The following is a 16,616-nucleotide window of genomic DNA, read 5'->3' as shown; positions in this document are numbered from 1 at the left end:
TAGTATCTCTCACCCTGGTTTTAATGCCATTTGTTTCCTCCGCACACACAACCATTCGTTCTCGATAACCAGGTCCACAAAGACGACTGCACGGGCTCCATTCATCAGCTACCCATCTATAAAGATAGAGAGAGAGAGAGATGAGTGGATGTTGTTAGAACAAAAAAGAAAAATGCCATAAAAATTATGTAAAACATCTAAAATGACTCCGGTGTGTCGGTGTGGTGGAGGTTTAGTCCTCTTTTCGTTATCATCTCGCAGCATCACGGCAAGGCACGATTTGGCGACAACAACGCCTTTCAAGCTCGATATTCCTCTCTTCCCCAATCCACCAATTTTATCTAGGTATGCTCGTTACCTTAGTTATCATTATCGAAGATTCTCATCCAAGTATAGGTAGTGTCTCCACTTCATTTCGGATGGAAAAGTGGATTTGCGAGATAAGTAGAGTAAATATTCTTCGAAAACAGTATGTTTAACAAAAAAGAATTAAAAATTTCACCTTAACCTTTTCCTTTTGTCAGAATTAAGATTAAGATGAATACGTTCCACAACTTTTCCCTCTTCGATATCAATGATTTCGTTTTGTATTTATTTCGGGAAATGAAATTTTAAATGCATTCCACAATATATCCCTTCTAAGTATGCTTAATATTGCTTTGTACTTACCTTTTTATGCCTAGTACTTAATTCTCTTCATTGAAATGAAAAATGAATACACTCCACAAAGAATAACGTGACATTTTCTTAATAAATCTTTGTGGAAAGTATTTTTTTTTTTACTGAATCATTGCATTCACTTCTAGTATATAATAAATAAATGCATTCCACAATATATAACCAGCCATATTTGCAATTTAAGTTTATAGAAGGTATTATTTTTTCGATTTTTTATCAACAAGACCTTTGTGGAATATATTAGTTTTTGAGTGGTAAATTTTTCTTGTGTTCCCATTGGATGACTTGTCCTATGATTAGTTGTGCATTGATAAGTTAAGTTGAAAACCCAAATTCAAGAACAACTTTTTCATCTACAAGTCGTCGTAGTAGTTGTTTCTTGATAAAATTCAATAAAAATATTGACCAGAAAATTTTTGTGAAAGATACAAATCTCTCAGGAAATCTTTGGAACACAGATTTAACTTATGAATAAATATTGCATTTAAATGACTTTTAATGAAAAAAATACCCAATGTAGCTTCTTGTGGAACGTATTTTATTTTCTTTACAAATAATTTTTAAAATTTATTTTTTTATTAAATAAAATGAAATTTTAACAATTATCAGAAGAGGTTATTGTGGAACGTATTCGCTTTCTTATTATTGATGTTCATTTTGCTGTCATTTAAAAACAGATAACCCAAAGGTTCTTTGTGGAACGTATTTGTTTATTATTGTAGATTTTAATTCTTTCATCACACAAAATAAAATATTTTAAAATTAACGAAGAATCATTTGTGGATCGTATTTGGTTTTTTTAATTTGTAAAATGTAGTTTTTTTTTTATAACTTTTTTTCATGAATTCATATTCCTGTCAAACATACTGTGAACTGAAAGATAGGAATAAAGAACAAGTCTCGATTTTAAAGTGTACTTACTTAGGCGGACAGGTATGAGTGTTGCAAAGTACCACAGATGGCTCGGGCCGATTAGTTGCACTGCACAGGGAGTCTTCTACTTCGACACCAGTAACACGATTTCTGCATGTTGGTCGGGACATCTTGTATCCTTTTTTTTTTTGTGTTTAAGTTCGATCGAATAAAAAAAAAAAGAAAAAAAAAAAAAAGAAAAGACATTATTATAAAATTTTTTTCTACTTTTGCTGAAATTTCTAGCATTTTATTCGACAACGACGACAATAATGGTGTGTGGCTTGGTGGAAGGGTATAGTGATTGTCGAAGGAGATATAATATTATATCGATTGATCAATTCCGTTTCTGGAACCTATTATTTCTTATTTCCAAACCGAAAGAAAAAAGAACAAACGCAAAATGAGGGTGACTATATTTTTCATGTTTTATTCCATGTTACCAGGCTACCGAGACCAAGACCAAGAGACCGTCATGTACAACGGAGACGCTAAGTTGTGGCTAAAGTTGAAATCCGCATATTGGTTTTTTTCCCGCTAAAGCTTTAATTTTGTTTTCGTTTACTTTTTTTGGTGGAATTTCTCATTTTTATTGTGTGCCACCATAGCACGTTTAATCGATTAGCAGCAAGAGAAACGGTGTAGTTAAGAGGGTGGTTGTGGCTCTTAAAAAGAGGTCGACGACGACACACAGCCTGCAATGTCCCATCTGAAAATTGTCTTTATAGCTTTAATCGTTTTAGTCCCATTACATACTGTTTTAAGCAGTGTGGAACATTGTGGATCCTCTTGACTCATGAGAGTGCAGCTATATATGACTTTTTCCACACACTCGGAACTCAACAGAGAAGAATAGTGACTTCGATTGAAATAAAAGGGGAGGGGGGAGAATGAGAAATCTCTTATTGTTTCGATTGAGAGAGAAGAAGAGTAAAAAAAAAAGGAATCAAAGAATAAATAAACTTGCCAATATTGGTGGCATGTTGTTAGGGGATTACCATCGACGATGGTATGGTATTAAAACGTTACCAAAGCCGCCACCATCACTGCCATCGATGCTAGCTTTAGTGGTACTTGACATTTTCTCTCAGACCCTCTGGTTGGGGTTTTTTTTTTTTTTTTTTTTTTGTTCTGCATCAACCAATATTTGGTATTTGGATCATATCGATGAGACACAAAGAGGAGAGGTTGTGAAATAAGCGAAATAAAAACCACTGCGAATGTTTTGTAATGGTATCAGCGCCCTCTGTTCCATGTAACAGATAGCGCTGATAGCGGTTGGGGGGTGGTTGATTCAGAGAGTTTGATTCGATGTGATATGGATGACGGAAGAGACAGCTTAAGCAAATACACATCTAGGGAGGAATTAAGTAAATGTATAGAGAGTGGAAGTGGATATCTAAGAAATCTGATGAAGATTGTATGTGAGAGCTTAGTGGATTTATATATTTTTTTTTTTTTCTTTTAAATTTGACTATCACGTTATTTGTGATATCCCATACATAGGTGCATATCTATATACAACAAGGAGTTCATTAGTGGAGATTTTTTGGGGGTAAGGATGTTTAAAAAAATAAAATGCACGACTGGGGCCGCACGTACTTGCTCTTGCTGTTCAAAGCACTTTTATGTTAGCTTACTTGTAGATTATAAGATCTGCCTCTATATAATTTTTTAAGAAATTTGGTTGATGTAGGGGAAGAGCCGGCATGGAGGCCAAATGTTAGTTAAGAAAATTTTTTTTTTTATTTGACTTGACTTTTTTGAGAAAAACTAAAAACGCAGTTTTACTGCAATTACTTTGAATATTAAGTATGCAAAATTTAATCAAAATCATAAGAGACATTTTTGAGAAAATTGCAATAACTCCATAATGATGTACGGGAAGAGCCGACATCCGCGATTTAAAAAAATGTAAAGACCATATTTCCACTATCCGTATTTTTTGAGGAAAACTAAAAACGCAGTTATGTTAAAACTATGTATAGCATTACGTGTTTTAAATTTAATCAAAATCATTAGAGCCGTTTTCGAGAAAATTGAAATACCTCGAAAAGTTTGTATGGGAGGTATACGTTCTAGGTGAGATATTAAAAAACAAAAAAAAACCAACCTTGGAAATTATGAAAAAACTATCTGTACCAAATTTCACGAAAATCTGTCGAGCCGTTTAGGCTGCAGCTACTTGTACAGATGGACGCACGGACGCACAGACCGACGGACGTCATGACGAAACCCACTTTTTTGGACTTCTCGACTATCGTAATGTTAGTTTTGATTAAAACCTCGAAATTTTTGACACGAAACCAATACTTGCCCTATAGAGCAAGTAAAAAATAAAAAAAAACCTTTTCAATAAAAAAAAACGATAGGTAAGGATTTGAAGGAGACTTTTTTTTACATGACATAGATTTATTGGATAAAAAAAAGGTCTCCCTATCAAAACATATTTTTTATTTTTATTTTGATCTTGTATTCCAAGAAAAAATTATGAAGAAGGTATCTTTAAGGTTGTAGCAGTAGCGATGTTGTATATTTTCCTAAATCTGCTGACATTAAGTATGGATTGTAAAACATTTTTGAAAATGACACCACATCCTCTACATCAGTTTTTTTTACTTTCCTTGTTTGTTTTTTTATTTTTTGTCATCCAAAAAGGATATGAAAAAAAAGGTATCCTCTCACTCTCTTCTGTGATGATGTATTTTTTTTTTTTTTATTTTTATTTATTTACAAGCATTAGCCTTGAAAATTTTAAGGATTTTTATAAGGCCAAGGAGAATGAGTTTATGTTTTTTTCTTTTTTCCATGAAGGGTATCAAAGAAATTTTATATATTTAGAAGGAGGTTATTGGAAACTTGAAATGGGTTATATCTTTTCTACAAAGGTGAAGGCTTTTTTTCTTCCTTCAATTCACTTTTTTTTTTCTTAAGTGATGCATGATAATGGTATTTATCAAAAGGTTTGAAAATCTGAAATGCTTCAACGCTTTTGCATCTTGTAAGATATCTTAAATGTAAATTTGTTTTTTTTTTTATTTAGGTGAAAACCATTGAAATATATAGGTAGCCTTTTTAACTATTTTATGTGTTACAACTTATAAGATAATTCAAAGGATATTTATTAAGCTCTGACCAGATTTTGGATGTGTTTGAATAAGAATTCAATCAAGTGATAAATTAGACCAAAATAACATATTTTTTGTCAATAAGAAACTTAAAAAACTTATATTCCACATCTTTTCGTTTGAAAGATGATTGATTGAATGACTAATTTCAAACTTTTTCTGATTAGTTTCATTCTTGTGTAAATGCCCAAGATTATTGTGGAACCTGTTTGTTTTTGATGTGATTTTAAGTTAAATGTTCATCTCTAATGAAGTTTAAAACAAAAATATTTTTCATTACTAGTTTTTATGGATGTTACCAGAAATTAGAAAACTTTCAAAACTTCTAAGGCAAACAACTACAACTTGAAACATTGCATGTGGATTATAAGTTCGAAAAATTGTATAGGATCATTTTAGTAGATATTTTATTATGAAGCTTAGTCTACTAGTTTCAGTAAAAGAAGTCATTAAAAGTGGATTGTAAAATATTGTGGAATATAAATATTCATTTCTCTTAAAGTGAATCCCGCAAAAAAATAATATGATCCGCTACATTATTTCCTCAATTATTTATTTCTCTCTAAGCCTTTGCCAAATTCGTTTTGTGGAACGTAATTCTGGTGAATCGTTTATAATCTATTAGAAGTGAAATCATAAAAATAAATTTTGTTACAACTTATATAAAAAATTATTTGTGGAACGTAATTTGTGTGAGGAATATTTGAACCGTAAAATTGTTGTTTTTTTTTTTTTTGTAAATAAGACTTATTGATTTCATAGGTTTTTCTTGTGGAACATAAAATAGTGTTAATCAATAAAATATTTGAAAATAAATAATTTATAAAGAATTTATAACACATTTAACGCAGTTGATTTTACGGTGAGTTTTTTTTTGTGGAACGTCATTTGGAACGTAGGTACAATTCTGTTTTTCAGAAAATCTTTTTTAAAGCTTATAATATAGGTATATAAAATATTTATCACATTTCTTGGCATTTGAATTTACGTTGAGCGTGGAAAATATAACAAAATGAATACGATCCACAACATTTTTCACACTATAATTCCTACCTAAAATAAAGAACATATGAAATGAAATGGTTTCCCATGCGTTCGTAACTTGAATCAATGCGTAATCACATATCTTGAAAACTGTGCACTGTAGCTATTATACATAATTTCCTATGTTCTACATGAACACAAAAATTACTGAAAGGGAAAACTAAAAAACTTCCTCAAGATTTTCAATATTTTCTTATCAGCTGATAACTCATCGTTGATTTCTTAGAACAACAATTTTAAGAAATTTAATAACTGCATTAAATAAAATGGTCAACGAATACATTCCACAGTTTTTTCTGATTGAAATGATTGAACTTTTTTTTGATAAAGATGTGGTTATGAGATACCCAGATACCTAAATAAAATGAATGGTTGACCATGTTTTGGACCACGTTAATCACTTAACAAACTATAGGTAGCTAGAATAGTGAAGTCTAGAAATCAAAAATATTATTTCCTGAGAAATCCTAAACCAAATTTCAGAAAATTATTACAAATAGTATAAATTGTTGGACATTTTTCATGAATTTTTTTTCGAGTTTTTCTAGAGTTTACATTTTTATTTATTGCTGAAAACTATATCCACGTTTTTTAGTCGGTACTTAATATCCCTCTCTTAAATATACATTTTTTTTGATATATTAAATATCCCTGGTGGAAGCTCTCTGAAAATTTACAAGTTGAATGAAATTCGATCCTTTACACGGATATAGCCGCGAGGTTATTTAAACAATACTCGCATTTGCTATACCAACCAAGTACAAAAACCAAAGCAGAAAATCAACCCAAACCCATCATCGTCATAATATTTATGGGACTTCATGTAAAGCTATTGACTTCTGACTCGTATATATTATTCTTACCTCTATGAACAAAACAATTCTCATCGTCATAAAACATCTAAAAATATAATATTTTCTCTCTTGAAGAATAAAAAGGGGCAAGAAGGGATACAATTTTGGATTTCACTTACATCCCACAACCTCCCCTAAAAAACCCGCTCTTCTGAATACCAATGGGTTGGGTAGGTAGTCTTGTACTACGAGTATCGGATATAGGGGTCGTGCTTTTAGGTGAATTGCCAATTTTTCCACCGGTGGTATAGAAATGGTATGTTGCTGGAATAATGACCTTCAAAAAGGTAAATACAATGCGTGTGCTGGCTTGGGTATAAAGAGGGTTTAATAAGTCGTCGGCATTTTGATAAGTTGCTGATATGTTAAATAGGAGTTGAATATTTTCATAAAATACCTTGGCATAGTGCACTCTACCTACAACAAATATCTAGGTATAACTCTTGCTAATGTGTACTGAGACTCTTTTGTTAGAAGTTTTTTGTTCACTTTTGTGTTTTGTATAAGTTAAGTACCTTATACTGGAAATGGACTACTTCGTTGCTATAGGATTAAAGAAAAGTTGAAGGTGTGATTTAGTATTTTTTGTTTTTTTTGTAGGTACTTTCTGATGATTAATTATATTTGAATGTTGAAAGGTTTGTTATGAATGATCAAGCTATAGTGACCATTAATTAGAAATGAAAACATCATCAGTTTGATATATATTTTACTGACAAGAAGTTTGAAAGAAAATATATATGACTTTTTATTTTGTTGTTGTTAGTGGCTTATAAGGAATAATGATTGTAAATCAATAAAGAAAATCAAGACTTACAAGTTGATAAGTCATAATGATATAAAAGCTATGTACATGCACTATACTATGACTTATGGTTTAGGCATATAATTGGGTCGAGAGATTTGTTATTAAATTATTTTTTTTCTACTCTACAATCCACAAGAGAAATTATTGAACTGGAATCTACATTTTCATTACTCCATTATTGGATATGTATGTCCTTGTCTTTACTTATAATTGACAAAGTTTTTTTTACAAGTTTGTTCTAGAATTCCTTTTAAGATTTTGTTATAGAAACCACAATCTTAACACAGTTCGATTGAAAATGAAAATAAGATTACGTTCCACAGCTACTATTCATTCTTAAAATTATTTGTTTGGTAAATTTCAAGTTTTTCAAGAGTACAGTGGATTGTTTCCCTGTCTATCACATAGGTACTCTAACACTTAAATTGGTAATATGTGACTTGTTATACAATGTGGAATGCATTCATTTTTCACTTCACGAAAGTTGAGGATTAAGGTTAAAAGTTATAGGTTGTAAGTCTTTTTTTTTAAATTGATTATAACAGCTTCTCGTTGAAGGTATATTGGATGCTAAAATGTCGTACGTTCCACAGATAAATTCCAATGTCACAACACAATCATACATTCCACTTTCATGTTTATCGATCTCAAAAATGAAGAACTTCGTTTTTTTGATAGTAAAATGCCAACCCGAATGTATTTGTGAGAAGAAAAATGAATGCGTTCCACAACTTTTTTGGATCCATATTCAAAATTTCTAACGATTTTACTTGAGGTAAGGAATACATATATAAATCAAAAAGTTTTTTTTAGTGAAATAAATATTTGATGGTTTCGTGTATCGAGCTTAACGATCCACAAAAGAAAAATGACTTGAAAGCCCACACAGATTGTATCTCCTTTGAAAGAATGATCTTTGAGTTGTATATATTTACAGAAAAAAACAACAAATTAAAACTAATCTCTACGTTCCACAAAAAAACTAAACTCAAACTAACAACTATTCTCTAAAGTCTATGTTCCACAATTTTGTTAAAATGTTTCTTTTATAATAGCAATATGACTTACTTGTGGATGGTATTAATAGTATTTATAGGCTCTTAAAACGTTGTGGAATGCATCTAATATTTTAAATGGAACATGAGTAAGAGTCCTTTGACAGACTATAAAATGAAAGTTATCAAGAAGTAAAGAAAACTGAATTTCAATTTCGCATATGTTCCACAAAAAAAATCCTACTATAAGAGAATAGTAATTAAGTTCAATATATTTACAGAAAAAAAAATAACTTCATATTCCACAAAAAAAAAAAAACCATTTTACACGAAAATACCTCCGAAAGAAAAATTCCGACGTAAAGGTGACAATATACGTTCCACAGTTGCCTTCAGTTGTTCCCTTCTAACAGCCTGCTGAGAATATTAACCCATTAAGCGAAAAATATTGTGGAGCATAATAGCATATCCACTCCACTTCCTAATCTTTTAATTCGAAAACAATATTTCAAAATTATTCTGGAACGTGTAACATTTTTCACAGTATTCAAATCAATTAAAATTTTAAAGTACTTAATTTGAAACCGAAAATGTAAATTTCTCATACAAAAATTGCCGCAAGCTAAATAAGTACATTTCTCTACCTACTTCCTTCTTCATGATTTTCAAATTTGAAGCTTTGTAATTCTACGTTATGAATTTTTCATTAGAGGTCCCATGTTCAGGAAGTAATAAAATGAACTACCTATAACACTTTGTGGAAAGTTTTCATTTCTCATTTTAAAAGAAAAAAATACAACTTGCAATCCACATCATCTTCAAAATTGATAGAAAAAAGCTGGTGATAAGTTGAAAATCTTACGTTCCACTTTCAATATCCAACTTATTATTTTTTTTAATTTTTTATAAACCTGCTTTGGTATTATCACATGCTTCAAAAATACAATATGTTGAGAATAATTTGTGGAACGTATTTATTTTGCATTATTTTGGTAGAAATAATTAGGCCTAAATGATTGAAAACATTTGTGGAACGTATTCATTTATTTATGGGTATTGCAAGATAAAACCAAATAAATCCCCCACCAAATCAATTTTTCATCAATATTACATGACAGAGTGATTCAAACTTTCACAGTTACCTCAACTACTATAACAAACAAATGAACTGTCTAATATAATGGCACCCTTCAAAAAATAAACATCGAAATCGAATTCACCACCCACAACCACCACACCATTGGAGTTTCAATTTGTATTTTTTTTTTTTTTTTGACAAAACTTACTTCGTCACAAAACTATTCACTCTTGACAGAGTCCTTACACACTAAAAAAAAAAAAAAATATCGAAGGTTGCCATTGCCAGATCATCGTTCGAGCTGTGTGTGATAACAGATGAACACGAACCACAAACTCCTTTGGCCATAAAAAAAAAAAAATATCTATATGTATATTTTTCCCTTCGATGTATTTTTTTTTTCTGCATGTCAACAAGCTACTTACCCCCTCCACAGGTGACTGAACACAGTGACATCGGTGCCGTCTCTCAATGATAGAATGGTTGTGAACATGATTTCCCATCACCCCCACACAATCCACACGCGTCGATCTTCTTCGTTGAACCAATCTTTAGGTCACAGCCAACTCGCTATAAGAAGAAGAGGAGAAAGTATGAAGAAAAAAAAAAAAAAATAAGGAAAATAAAAATAAAATCGGAATAAATATCGAAGAATGATGAAGGATAAGACTTGAGAAAGCAAAAAAAAAAAAAAATTATGTTGAACATTCTGAGAGTTTGTTTTTCGACGAACCTCAAGCACAAACAAGCTAAAAACATTTTGAATAAATAAAGCGTTTTCGAATTTTTTTTTTTCTTTTTCTGTGTTTTTATTATTATTTGTATTTTTGTTTTTGCATTTGACTGAGCGAGTAATACTCAATTCTATCGAGAGGGTAACAAATAATTTATCACAATATAGCAGGTTAGCTGAGAAATTATTCTGCGCTGAACATGAAATAGATGAATTGCTTCGCACAAGGCTCAATATTTATTGGTAGAGGGGTGAAAAAAAAGGGGGTGGAAGAAGTCCAGGGTGAGGAACCATCAACTCTGGTGAAATATAAACGAAAACCGAACAAACAAACAAAACAAAACGAACCAGAACAACGAAGAACAGAAGCAGCAACCTGCGTTGGGCGCCATTTCTGTGGGGTATAGCAGCCTCGCGAATATGCGACAACAACGACGACTATTTTTGACGAAAGTGCTTTGTTTTCCCGGAGACATGTTGTCATTATTTAAATTCCTGTTCGAAGTAATGAATAACTTTGGCCGAATTATTTGGCAAATTGTGGTTTGATTTATGCTCCTCATTGTGCACAACCGTTATGTGCGCTCGCTCGGTACTACTTTACTCCTAGATTTACCTTTGGTATATAAATCGATTGATATGTCGCGCTATGTATTCTGACTTGGGTTCAGGATTTTGGCAAACTGTGGGTGGTAATGAGCATTTTCTGTGTTGATTTCTTTTATTTTTTTTTTTGGTAAGTTTGACAAAAAAGTCGTGCAAACTCCTTGAAATAAATGAGGCCTAATCACGGCATCATTTTTTTTTTTTTTGTTGTTGTTTCCTTCGAGGGATGTCGGGAAGAGACTTGTTTTATTTTTCATGTTTATTTATTTTTTTTTTTTTTTTTTCAAACCACAGACATTTTTTTTCTTGAAGACTTTTTTTTTTTGAAACGGCCTACGGGGATTATAGTAAGGATGTGGGATGTTTACGATTATGTTGCGTTAGGCGATTTACCGCAGAGGAATGTAAATTAAAATTCCGGTAAAGGGTATTGTTTCTTTATTTTTTTTTTTGATTTTGTTTTGTTTAACTTTTTCCTACATTTGTGTACAAAATAAAATGAATAAAAAAAAAATAGTATAAATTCCTCTTTGGAGATATAAGAGAGAGAGAGTCTGCTACTAACAAGGTATTAGACTTGTAAATGAGTTTAATACTCTTTTCGTTTTAATGTTTATCCAATCGTTTGTTGTTTTCTTTAAGAATTTATTTTTTTTATCTTTTTCTTCGTTTTGTCTTGTTTTCATGGTTTTTTGTAAGAAAGATTAAACCCTTGAGGGGGGTATGATTAGGATGAATTTTTTGAAGACTCATTATTTTATGTTTATATTTTGTTTTCAAGATGATAGAAGATATTTTTGACACCTGAGATGTTTTTAAAAAAATTAGCAAGGGACAACTTTTAAGATACAAATTATAATAAAAGTTATCGGGTGGAAAAGGAAGACAGAGAAACTATAATGAGACGAAGAGTTAAGAATATTGAAGGTCGACAGGTAACATGAGCTTGAAAGTTGTTATTTACATATCTGGTTTGTTATTTTTTTGTTTTTGATGGAATTAATTTGTATTTACACTTAATTAAGTGACAGGCAGCAGTTGTTTTGTTAATTGTGAATAATTTAATTTTAGCTTTTTTTTTATTATTCAGAATTTTAATTATTCAATTTTTTTTTTTAATTTTGATTGAATATTACGATAGTAATAGGTCAAAGTGATGCCTTCAAAAATTTAAAAAGGCAATTTTTTAGACAGAAGTTTCGATTAATATTAAATAACTTTTATTAGGGTCTTAGCATTAGCGATTGGAACAGTTCAAAATTTATTGTAAATATACGGTAAATGATTACAAAAATACCATCATAACACTTCATTTTCTTAGGGGTTCATAAGAATTTTTTTTCTCAATTATTAAAGATATGAGCTAAAATAGGGTCCAAAATCGAATTTAGATTATAAAAACTAATTTTAAATTTGTCTCAAAAAAGCACCCTTGCATCTTGGATATCTGAAAAGAACATTTTGGTTCTTGGTTTTATAACAAATACAACACTTTTAACAGAATTTCCATAAATATTGCAACACAATTTGAATGATTATGACCTCTTTTTTTCAAAAAAAAATGTACCAAACAAGATTTTTTGGTTTCACGTGAGTTTAAAAAAATGTTAACTTGGTAGTTTTCACGCTGTATTTCAAATTCATTTTACAAAACACACTTTAAGACCTTAACATCGACGAATGGTTTGTAGAAAAAAAATTTTACTATTTTTGGGTAATAGAGAGCCAGAATGTTAAATATCTTAGTATTAATCTAAAATGCTAGTAGGTTTTCATAACAAATTTTTAAGCAAGTTCTTTTTTAAATTAAGACCCTAGAAGCAGTTGTTTAAACTATGTTAAACAAAGAAAGTAAAAAGTAAGAAATGGACATCCTTCTTCAATATCGATGACCGTCATGATCTCCAATTGGATGACAACTCTACCACTTTAACGCTTTATCTTCAGTTTTAACTATGGAACTTGTTAAATTTAGGACCCTAAAATGGTCAAATAGGTATGACTTATTTTATTACTTTTCGTAAAAAAAAAATTGATTTATGACTTCAAAATTCATGAAAAACACCACTGTTTGACGTCGAGGTCTTGTCAAAAGGTCAATCTTTTTGGCTTTTGGCGAAACTAACAATTTCGCTTCTATAGAAATTCACTGTGAGTCGTTATAGAAGTATAAAAGCAATTTTGCTTCTATAAAGCTTTACAGAAGCTATATTAGCTTTTAATAAACCATTATGGAAGTAAAAAGAATTTTGCTTCTATAAAGCTTTACAGAAGCTATATTTGCTCTGTAAACAATTTTACTTCTATAAAGCTTTACAGAAGCTATATTATCATCTGTTAACCTTTATAAATCGTTTATTAAAGATGGAGCATATTCTTTCATTTACAATGTGACGTAAATTTAATGGGCAAATTCAAATTTTTTTTCTAAATCTTAGAGTTTAGTCTATAATGCACAGTTTTCCTGAAAAAAAAACAGCGCCGAGAAAAGGAAGAAGAAGAAAAAAACATTCGATTCGTCAAACTCTCCCCAAAACTTCCATTATTAATTAAAAGCAGCTTCGAAAGTTCATTAAAATCATTTAAACTTCAAGTTAAATCTCTGCTGCAAGTACCTACTTACATTACACATACCTATTAACATCCATAGTCTACAAAAGAAAGGTTAAAAAAAAAAAAAACAGAAAAACCTCTGCAAAGTCATTCCTCTTTCTCTCTCAGAGTTCATTTACATAACACATATTATCCATTAAGTTTTAAAGTAATTGATAATAATTAAAACCAAAAAAAAAAATAAATAAAATAAAAAAAAAAGGTAATTTATTCTCCACAATGCGAATTAACTTATTTATACCACGCCAATCAACCTACCGTATAAAAAAAAAAATTCACAGAAAATCCAAAAAAAAAAAAAAAATATACTAAAATGAAATAAAAATAAAAAAAAAAATATAAAATAATTAAAAAAAAAAAAAAAAACACTTTTTATCTGGCTCACCTGACATTTGCCCTGGATGCACATATCAAGACTTCCGGCACGACACCGAGTTCCATCTTGTACTCTTCCTGACAGCTGCACAATGACACTCGGCTCATCATAGTGTTCCGACTCATCTCGGCCAGTGACACCGCCACCATCAACCTCTGGCAGTGAAACGTCATCAGAAAGATGTGCAGGTCTCCCCCTATTTTTTTGCAGATTTTTTCACATCCACAGCAGCCACAAAAAAAAAAAGCGAGAAAACAAAAGCAGAAAAAACGTAGAGAGAAAGAGAAAGAAAACAAACAAACCCATTTTACATTAAATGAATAAAGCCATTCAGTTAACGAGTCAAAGAGTGTATAACTGTGAATATTTTATAACAACACACAAGCAAACAAAACCAGGACACTGAATAAACGAAGCGCGAGCGGTGAAAGTTCCATCCAAAAAGGATTGCACGCTTCGTCCTTAATAGCGAAAGGGATATAGGGAAGGTGCATATACTGCAGCTGCTAATGCTACCACAGCAGGAGTAGCAATCTCTGGCTTGTTACAGGAGCTGGAGCGCAGCAAATGTAGGCCGGTAGTGGAGCGGCTCGGTGGCGTTTGAATGTTTCAAGGCAAAAGGATATGGCATGCAACATCCGTAGTCGTGGCGAAGCCCTAGCGTGCTGCTTACTCCACTTCAAGTCCACACACAGCTTATACCTGCCTCTTGATGGTGAACAATACAACTCGCTCTCTCTCTGTTACCCGGGACAGGTCGCTACTTAACAAAGAAAATTCGCCAAGAGCCTTCTGCTGCATTTAAAACGGGATGTTGTTGATGACTTTTACTCCTTAGTCCTTGTTTCTGCAACAGAAAAAAAAAAATTCTTCCACAGGCCGATACAATGTAATTACCGCACTTTGCATCCAGAGAGAGAGAGAGAGAGAGACGACTATGACGATTGTTTATAAAGTGTCCGCAGTTTTTCACTTCGCGTGAAAACTTTCCACGGTGATTTACCGTGTGTTTTATTTAAACCCTCATTTTCATTTACCCCAATTTCATATGCCACTTACCTGCAAGTTAAGTCGTAAAAAAGACTCAGATTTGATGAAATTTTATAATGTTGTAACTAAAATAATGCCAATAGAGGGCGCTATATAAATGAACGTTTCATAGTCAATAACAAGCGGACAAATATGATTCTTCTGAAAATATCTAACTTATTAAGTTATGATAAGTAATTAAAAAGTTATGAGGAAACATACATACTCACATACAAAATATTTTCAAATTCCTATCTGAGTGTGTATATTCCCTTATAACTTCTGATCTACTCATCATAATTTGATAAATTTGGTATTTTTAGAAGTGTCAAATATGCCTGCTGGTTATAGAATATAAAAGGATTTTTTAATATAACGCCCTCTAGAGGGAAAAAGCATAAAATATTCAGGCTTAATTTTCTGAACATATTTTTTTTTTTCTAATTGTTTTGAGTTGATAATTTGATAAAATATTTTTTTAAGATCCATTGTACATTAGAGACAAAATTTATAGTTCATAGTTTTGCCTCCAGAGGGCATCATATAAAACTATGAAATAGTTTTAAATCACCTATTTCAATAAGTTATAGTAAGTAGTTTTGAGTTTGTGAGGAAATATACATACTCATTTATAGACGATCCCGTGAAAAACATAATAATTTATTTTTGTTGCCGAATTCTTTAATTCGAGACTAGAATGCATATTGCTAATAAATTGTATTTTGCAGTTTAATTTTTGTACCTAATAAAAAAAACCTTATAAAAATTTCTAACTTTTCAGCTGAAACTACAACCACTTCTTCTTAGTTCATCCCCATCAGATAAGATTTCTCCAACGACCTTCTAATTCGAGGCTGGTTACTTAAAGACCATAGCCTGAGACAGGAAGCGTTACTGTAACACCAAAGCCTTAATATATGACCAGAGTCTAAGACAGCAGGCGTCACTATAATATGCGGAGCGTTACTATAACACAACTGCCTGAAATAACAAGCGTTACTATAAGAACTTAGCCTGAGATATTAGGCGTTACTATAAAACCGCAGCCCAAATAACAGTCGTCACTATCAGACGACAGCTTAAGATAGCAGGTGTCACTATAAGACCGTAAGATAGCTGGCGTTATCATTAAACTGCAGCCTGAGATAACATGCGTTACTATAAAACCACAGCATGCGATAGTAGGCGTTACTATCAGATCACGGCCTGAGATAGCACATGTTAATACTGTAGTCCAAATAGCAGGCGTTACTCTAAGACCTCAGCTAGAGTTAAGAAGCGTTACTATAAAACTGTCTAATAAGGCAGGCGTTACGACAAGGCGATAAGTTGAGAAAAAAGCCTTTATTATAAGACCAGAGCCTAAGGCAACAGGCGTTACAGTAAATTTGAAGTCTGAAATAGAAGGCGTTACTATAATAAAAACAGCCTGACAAAACAAGCGTTTCTTTAAAAGTTCTAAAAAGAGTTTAAAACTGTTATATTAATTAAATAACTCAAATTTGCCCTTTTTTTAAGTAAATAAATAACAATACAAATTCACTACAAAATTCCAATTGCCTTAAAGTGTCAAAGTGTCACAATAAGTCAGAATATGGTCATCGAATAAAAAAAAAACCTCTTTTGACACTTTTCCTCTAACACCAAACGGACCTAACCAATATAAACAAAACTATTTAAGTCACTTTCTAATTCCAATTAATTACCAAACACACAATTCATTGTTCCTTCTGCCTCTCACTAAGCTCCCTCAAACCTACAT

General features: G+C 31.5%; 1 protein-coding gene across 1 annotated transcript in view; it reads right to left on the bottom strand.

Moving 5' to 3' along the window:
- LOC129915224 (ADAMTS-like protein 1) overlaps positions 1-14,008 on the bottom strand; it is a 57,187-nt gene extending 43,179 nt beyond the window's left edge. The window contains 4 exon segments of the mRNA XM_055994704.1: positions 14-116; positions 1,600-1,729; positions 9,923-10,067; positions 13,835-14,008. Coding sequence (XP_055850679.1) covers positions 14-116; positions 1,600-1,729; positions 9,923-9,953 — 264 coding nt within the window. The 5' untranslated portion in view covers positions 9,954-10,067; positions 13,835-14,008.
- Positions 14,009-16,616: the final 2,608 nt, after the last annotated feature.

This window comes from Episyrphus balteatus, chromosome 3 (genome assembly GCF_945859705.1).
Source record: "Episyrphus balteatus chromosome 3, idEpiBalt1.1, whole genome shotgun sequence".
Taxonomy (NCBI): Eukaryota; Metazoa; Arthropoda; class Insecta; order Diptera; family Syrphidae; genus Episyrphus; species Episyrphus balteatus.
The sequence above is the reverse complement of the archived record's forward strand: the minus strand, read 5'-3'. Positions and strand labels throughout refer to the sequence as shown.